We start from the raw sequence: 9,084 nt of genomic DNA on the forward strand, positions 1-9,084 counted from the left end.
GATATTTGAATCTGCTCAACGTGGCCTTGATTCAACATATTGGTTTTGTTTTGTATCACGAAGTTATTATAAACAATGAAACTTGGTTAGCTTGCTTTTTGGATAAACAAAACAAATGAATATTAAAATGATACATAAAATAAAACATATTAAAAACCCTTAATACATCAAAATATACTATTTACTCAAAAAGAGCATATTACAATATATATGTATGTATGTATGTTATATATGTGTAATGGGCTGAGGTCTGCTCCCTCTTGGTAAAATCCTGCCTATGCCCATGCATTATATCCCATTCTAACATTAATGCAACTGTTCGAAAGCTGAATGTCTGAAATTTTAAACCACATTAAAATTTTAGAGTTAATGTCCTTATAAGGATGAAATATTTTTCTAATCAAGAAATTATAAATCTAACTAATATTTTTTATCATTATTAAGAAAAAAAAATGCTTAAAAATACTTTAATGACCATATCAAATATTAGATATTAAATAATTTATGTCTTTAATAACCTTAAAATTATTACCAAATGTTAATAGTTCACCGTAGATTGATATAAGGAGAAGATGGCCAGGGGTGAAGTCAGCAAAGATACACAAATGTATAAACCTTACTACTTTACTTTGAATATATTTTTTCAATTTATTGAGACTGGTAATTATTTATTAAATAAATCAAAAATTGTATCCTTGTATTGTCTCAACACTTTTTATTTCATCAACAGTCTAACGTTTCGGCTATCCTGAAGGACAATCTTCAATACAAATTTATTTATATGGTAGTGATATTGTGGATAATCTGAAAATTAGAAGTTTTAAATATTTATGAATTTTTTTAAAAATAGGGTTTTAACTTATAATTAATGACCTGGGCAGAATAGCCTGCAAAACAAATTTTAAATTTTGATGTTAGGACAACATATCGACAAACGACTGACATGAAATCCTCATACAAGACTAAAAAGACAAGAAACTGCTCGTAGATTCCGACTATTGCAATATTTACTAGACAAACGGTCTAAATTGCCAATCCATTACAAAAGACTCATCTACATGACTATTATAAGGTCTATCTGGACATACGGAGTTGAGCTTTGGGGCTCCACTAAACCATCAAATTCCTCCAGAATCCAATCCTTACAGTCCAAAATCCTTCGTAAAATCCTTAATGCTCCTTACTTTGTCACAAATCAAGTCATCCATCAGGACCTCAATGTTCCATAAGTTGCCGATTCGGCCATAATAAACTACTCAACCACCCAAATCCACTTGTTTCTAACCTGGCTTCTCCTTCATTACGTAATAATCCTCTTAGGTGTCTGAAAAGAAGATGGCCTCGAGATCTTCTCCTCTAGAAATGTTATTGGAGTTCTATCAGTGGGTAGATTCTCCACATGTTTTTATCATGTCAGTATGTCACCTACAGCAAATTTACTTGTTGTATATAAGTGTATACAGTTGTAAATATCAATAAATAAATTATTAAAAAAAAAAAATTTTTTTGATGTGAGGTGAGAATTTGTATTGAAGATTGTCCTTGAGAATGGCCAAAACGTTGGACTGTTGATGAAATAAAAAGTGTTGAGACTATACAAGGATACAATTTTTGATTTATTTAATAAATTACTACTTTACATCATTCTGGCATTGTAACATATATCCTGTTGTTTTTCTTGCCCATTGTATCATTGATATCATTTTCTTTCACAGATTTCTCTATATTAATTTAAATGATTTTCACTATTTATATATCTTTAATCATTACTTACATATTATATTATGTTACTTTCAATTATTCATCATTTACATTTTCTTCCGCACTTTCTTCATCTATTTCCAAGCAACAATGAGGGGAAAATAGGACCTTAATGACGGAACTGCACTTCTTTTGATTTACTAAATATATTTTACCTTTGTTCTCAATTTTATTATCTTAACGTAATAATACAATTTGCGAATTGGAATTTCAATTTAAATGATAGTTTTTTATATATAGATAAATCGTATATTATAAGTTGTGTATATAGATGAATCGTTTTATCAGAATTAAAAATATTTTATAAGGAAAACATGATGAACAAGTAATTTCCTTTTTCTTAGTTAAAACAAAAGATATTAGTTTTGCACAAATAAAAACAAAATATGAGAGTAAAGATCATCAAAAATTCTATCATCAATTAATATTAGTTTTTAAATTATGTTTTATAAATTTTTATATCGTAGTGATGTATTGTAAATAAGTTAAAAAAAAAAAATTAATATACTTTTCATCTTTTTAACAAACAATACCCCATTGAATTATTACATTATAATTGATGATTAATAACTGTTGGTAATTCTTAGGACTTCCAACAGATAATTACTGCATCAAAGATTTATTGAGAACTTTACTTCTATAAGAAAAGCTGTACTTGAACTTGATTTTTATGCTTACTTAAATCCAAATTAATGTGACAGATCTTAATATGTAACTTTATTACCATATGTTTTATGGACCTTAACATATCAAGTAGAACTTACAGTGTCTTTTAAAACAGAAATAATAAGGATACAAAAATAAAACCAAGCACTATTATAAAATACAGTAGCAATTTGTAAAATGATAAAACTTTTGATTTGACTTCATTTATTACATTTAAGTACAATAGACAGATGTATACAATTTTAAAAGTTTCTAAAAAAAATTATAATATTAATAAAATAAAATAAAACAGTCAACATTGTTTAAGTTTGATTCAAATATAATGATTCATATGTACAATTATAATCATAAATAACTACATAACAATATTAGGTAGAAATATAAAATATAGTTTGGTATATACCATAAACATATTAAGTTATAAACAATATGCGCATTATACACATTTTCAGTAATAATACAATATTATCTATTTACAAAAAATCATATTCAGAATAATTCAGGTCACTAGTTTCTAGTTTTAGATACCTTCCTTTTTGATTAAAAATTGGTAAAACTCGAGACCTTATTTCATTAAATATTGTAACTCGACATTAAATATTTCAATTACTAGAGAAATTAGACTAAGATATTACTCAACAAATTTAACTTAGCTAATATTTTCATATTTCAAATCTTCATCATAAATTCCTAATATTTTGTTTATGGTAACGATTAAAATTGAAAGACCAATCCCCTTAATTTGTTTTGAGGATTTTCCTTGGGTACTACATATTCTACCGTTATTTTCATAATATAGTAAATCTTATTACATATTGGCAAATGCTTATAATGAGCTTCGGTAATATATTTGTATTAAAAATACATGTAATTTACAACAGTTTATTTCTGTATCTGTATACACAGAAACTCCTCATAAAATATACACCAGTTTGCTTATATACGATAGTATACAAACTCTGTTAATTAGTTATACCTTCTGGAAACTAAATCAATTTCAATTAATGTATTCGAAAAAAATAGAATCACATAATTAGAAAACAACATATTTATCTTAACAATTAAAAATATTTTATAAGGAAAACATGATGAACAAGTGATTTCCTTTTTCTTAGTTAAAATGAAGGATATTAGTTTTGAACAAAATTCAATCATCAATTAATATTTGTTTTTAAATTATGTTTAAATTTTAATATAGTAGTGATGTATTGTAAATATGTCTCAAAAAAATGTATTAGTAAACTTTTCATCATTTTAAAATATAGAGGTAATAAATAAATAGCATAGAGGTAATTTATTTGTTATCACTATTGTCAGGATAACCTCAATTTAATTGTTTTTAACATATTTAATATATCAAATTTTATTTATACCTTATTTTAAAATCAACAGACACAAATAATGATTATTGTGACTTTTATATAAAAGACTAATTATGTTGAGGTAATTGCTTTAAATAAATTTATGCTGTTGTAAAGGATAAATTAAAATAAAGTTATAATGGAAAAGTTATTCACTTCAACAAACTAAATGAAAGAATCTATTTGTAGCTGGAGATTCAATGTTTATTTTAAATTGCTCTTTAGAAAGTAAGAAAGTTTTGTGACAATTTGAAAAACTTGTTTTTAAATTGCTAAGGAGTTTCACTATATTTGCTAATGCAGGTTACTAACAGACGTTACTCATGTATTTTTAAATACGATATCATGTATTATCAGTTATATTGGTCCACACAAATTTAGAAGAGCATTCTACTCTGACCTGTTACATCGAAATAACAATGAAATTTATTTAATTATCTTGTCATAATAAGTATTATCACAACAACCAAAGCAATGACATTGGATCATTAATATACTACCAATTGGTATAATTTCTTTGGTTACAAAACATTTTAGACTCTTGATTACATATAAACTATGTAATTTAAAATATTCTAAACTACATTTATACAGTAATCATAGTACAGGGAATATTAAATGTTGAATATTAAATCTTCACTTATATACATATAAATAGCTTCAATTAGGAAACATATTTAAACCAAAATAAACGCTAGAACAAAAAAGAAATGTAAAAAATGGACACTCATATTTGGCACATGGAATGACGCACCCTCCATGTCTTCTTAACACATATTTCCTGCCATATAATTGCCGTTAACTTGATTTTGAAAGAGAATAAAACACATTTCAAAGGAGATGCTGGTTGCCTATGTAATTGACACTTATCCAGCTATTGATTCGGAAAGTCTAAATACCGACTTACACCTATTTATTTAAACTAAATTTAGGTTTGAATTTTGATTTCAGAAAAAATAATAAAATGGCAGAAAGTGGTTGTTTTTTGGAATCAGCACATGAATACAACACTGTTTAAGAAATATAACTTATTAAAAAAAAAATTAAAACAAGAAAAGAATCATGATGATGTACCAGGAATCTGAAATCTTATAGCTATGACACATGAGCTGTTTCAATTTTAATGTTAGAATACACAATGGTTATCATTGTTATATGGTATTTATTTATTTCACAAAAGTTTCATATTTTTTTGTTTGGTTTTTGAGGCACTAAGCTTCAACACTTTGAAAAAAACTGGCACCCATGACGAAAAATGCAGCCAAGACGAACAAGGAAGCTATGAAATAACGGACTTGGAGTGCATAGTCCTCATAAGGTCTTAACCAATGCCAATATTTCGACATCTTCTGTAACCACAATGGCGAAGTGAAGGAGGATCTGAAAAATAATTATTTGTTAAATTAAAAAATATTTCACTTTTTTATTTTACTGACAATTGAACTTAATTGTCACTCACTAATCTTAATAAAACTTTAAACTAATTTTTTAATTAAACATTTTTTTTTTTCAAAGCATCATAAATTTCAATAAATTCTTATGCTTGGCAAGTTCTTTAACTTAATGAAACATTTGTCCAATTTGAAACAAAAATGAATTGATACATCTGGATACAGTTTTATATTGGGTTTTGAAATTTAAATTTACATTAAAATTTAGTGAAAATTAATAGTCCAAATGAACTTTATCGTTCACCTCTTAAAACATCAATCATTTATGGGACACACGGTATAGGTAGGTCAAATATATTTAACATTATACAAATTTATAGGCCTCCATAAAAGTTATTGAATGACATTTAGTATGTTTCATCATATCACCTATACTTTTTATAATTTTTTAAAAAATACAATTGTCTTAAGGTAAGTATAATTTTTAAACAGATATTTAATATGATTACTTATTTTTAAAAAGTCTACATACAATATATATCACATTATAGTTAAGAGAGAAGAAAAAATAAACTAAAAGATAGAAATTAAATTTTGTAAAATCATTTAATGTATTAATTCTTAATATTTGTTCTTAATTAAAATTTAGAATCATATCTTTTAAATAAATTTAAATTCACCTTTTTCTAAATTTATGCCTAGGTGTACTTCTTCTAGCAACATTCCCTTCTTCCTTAAAACTTGTACCTCTCTTCAGAACTCTAGGCTCTTCTGCCGAAGATTCATCTGAGCTGTAATCAAATATAAAAAAGTTTTATATTTAAATTTTATATATTTACAATTTTTTTTTATTCATAATAAATTCTTCCTGCTTTTATAAATTACCTATTAGGATGAGAGGTATTACTGTCCTGTTCTGATTTCAGTCGTGATCCGCAAGTTTCACATCCCTCGAATATTTTATCAAAAGATTCTCCTTCATTACCACTGAAATTGACCCAAAAAGTAAATTGTAATAGTTTATAGAATAATTAAAAAAATAGTAATAATATGAACATTCAAAATAATAATACATAATAAATACAATGTCTTATTACTTAAATAATACTGTAATACCAGAAAATTATTATTATTAAAATGAAATAAAAAATGATTTTATTCTGGGACATATGTCCCCTAAGAATAAATACATGGTTCATATGTTAAGATTTTTGTCTGGCAAGCATTTACAAGTTTTCAGTAAGTAAAATGAAATTATATTGGGATATTGGCTTTACTACTGTTTATAATGTTAATCAATATATGCCTATTTATTTGATGACAATGATGCGGAGGTTTGATTATACCAGAAGTGGAGGAAAAGGTGTTGTTTAAAGGAAAGAATGGATGAGGACTGGCGAATGGAGGTGGGAAGAGAATTCCAGAATGAGGTTGCACGTATAAAGAAGGATTTGGTAAAGAAGGTGGTTCTATAAGAGGGCAATTATAAATCAATCGGTTGGAATCTGGTGTTTAATGAGTGGATGGATGAATGAAGAGAGAGGAGATCAAGGATATAAGTAGGTTTTTTTGATTTTAAGACCTTGGAATAGGAAAACACCAAGGAGGTATTGCTTTCGGGAGGTTGGATAGAGCCACTTCAACTCATTATACCAGTGGGAGACTTGAGAGCGCTTTGGGAACCCAAAGATAAATTATTATTATATGATTGTTGAGGGCCCAATAAAAAATATAATACGCTGTAATGAAATGAATATGTTTTCTTAAATTTTTTTGATGCACTCCCAATAATCATCTCCAAATTGAATTCCAAGCCCTAGTTTAGGTCAACAATTTCTGTATAATTGTAAATAATATTGTTTATGCTTCAATCATCCAGAAAATTGAATGTTATTGGAAATAATTATTTGTAATCTATTCATTTAGTTAATGAATCTTTCCTCTCTCTTCTTTTTTTTTTTTTTTTTATCAGTAATACATTTATTTTTTAGTTAATACTACTAAATAAGCAAATTTCAATAGTGATGTTGGTAAAAAATAAAAAAAATAAGCATTATAATTAAATTCTCAGTCCTACATTTAATTATAATAGTGAATAAAACTTTATATACATTATTTTAAAAATGGAGAACAAGTTAATTTCTAATTTGAAACTAACTTTACTCAATTCTTATTAATATATGTTGTTTTTTTTTAATGTTGTGAATGGATCAAATTCCTCTTCATTAGAAGATAAAATAAAAAAAATATATTTAAATTTTATAGTAGATTATGTTGAAATTTTTAAAAAAAATTATTCTCACATCATATAATCCTGTAAATTTTGTACTTAAAAGTAAAATAAGTTTTAAAAAAATGTATTCTAAAAATAAATTTATATTCTATAGAACTTGTTTATTATGTTCTTTCTATTACAAAATTAATTTATAGTATATAAAATGTTTCAAATAATTGTTTTTAATTACATTATTCTAACAATTCCTTAAAAATTTGGTCTTTTGAAGTTAAAATTACTTCTTCTTCATTATGAAATAAAATAAAATAATTATATAAAATTTATAAGGTATAGATTTAAGTTTAAAACGATTTTTTTGATCATGTATATTATGAATTTTTTATTAAAAAAAATAATATATATATTTTTTATGTTAAAATATCCTTACAATTGCTTAAACATTCGGTCCTTTGAAGTTGACTTTAGTACCTGAAAGCGATCACGAAGGGAAAAGGTAGTACCAGGGAGAGCAGGTTGGCTGCCAGGTAAAGGAAGGTAATAAATCATCCAGGTAATAAAAATTGGAAATACATTAACTCCTAGATATTCATTTCTCTCCATAACATTTATATTATTTTTTATGATAAAAGTATAGTTTATTATTCACATGCACCATTCCTCACATTCACAGACAAAGAAAGTCTTAATTTTATAATATGTATCATTCATGTTTTCATCCTAGACCAAACAAGATTTCACAATGAAATAAATAGTTATTTTATATTTTGAATTAAGTCCAGACAGTTTTTTTTTTAGGCTTCTGAGCAGTTATTTTAATATTTTATCCTTCATATTTTTATCCTAAACCAAACAAGATTCATTTCCTAGTGATGGATATGTTATTTTATATTTTTAATTGATTCTGAACAATTATCTAAATTGCGGTTTGGATCCATCCTAGAACAATTGGATTCCTTTCTTCTTTGGCTTTTGCTTCAAAAAATTAGAATGTTAAATCAAATTTGAAGCTTATGAAAAGAATTATTTTTTTTTTTTTGTGCTCCTCCCTAAAAACAATTTTTTGAATACTATGAAAATTTGTATTTATAGGTCTTTTGATTTTGAATGTCAACTATATTTCTATGAAATACATGTATCCCTAAAAAGTATTTGATCTCACTTTCCTACCTCTGTGAAGTTGGCCCGCCAACCTTGAAAAATTTCAATTTTTTTTTTAGTTCTAGTAGTATCCATAAGAGTTCTAGAGTTCTCGATTATTTATAGGAATAGTTCTGATGTTTAAAACATCAATAATACCGGTCAAATGCCCGCGCGTAAAATACGTATTTTGTGTAACTTTCCTGGCAACATTAGGGATTTAGTTTCTTTTTAAACAATTTTGATCTCTTTTCTCTCAACTTTATTCTTTTTAACATCCGACGTTTCGACCTCTCAGGTCATTCTCAAGGATTCCTACAAACAGCTCCTTTTAATTACTTTTATAACAAATTTCCTTCACTTACATACTGATTTCTTTGGTCTTACCTTATTCTGTCTGTATTCCTTTTCTTTCCTTAATCTTAGCAGATAAACCTTTAAGACCAATTGTAAATGGTATAAATGGACCAATTCATAATTTGCAAAAATTTTTTAAAAATAGTTTCAGATATGTATATAAGGATGAAAATAT

General features: G+C 25.9%; 1 protein-coding gene across 1 annotated transcript in view; it reads right to left on the bottom strand.

Moving 5' to 3' along the window:
• Window positions 1-2,614: 2,614 nt before the first annotated feature.
• Window positions 2,615-9,084, bottom strand: part of LOC106677165 (uncharacterized) — a gene marked incomplete at its 5' end in the record, with an annotated part of 298,497 nt that continues 292,027 nt past the window's right edge. Inside the window, 3 exon segments of the mRNA XM_067049284.1 lie at window positions 2,615-5,168; window positions 5,860-5,970; window positions 6,065-6,166. Of these exon segments, the coding sequence (XP_066905385.1) occupies window positions 5,000-5,168; window positions 5,860-5,970; window positions 6,065-6,166 (382 nt within the window).

This window comes from Halyomorpha halys, unplaced genomic scaffold (genome assembly GCF_000696795.3).
Source record: "Halyomorpha halys isolate HHAL.00 unplaced genomic scaffold, Hhal_1.1 Scaffold89.1, whole genome shotgun sequence".
Classification (NCBI taxonomy): domain Eukaryota; kingdom Metazoa; phylum Arthropoda; class Insecta; order Hemiptera; family Pentatomidae; genus Halyomorpha; species Halyomorpha halys.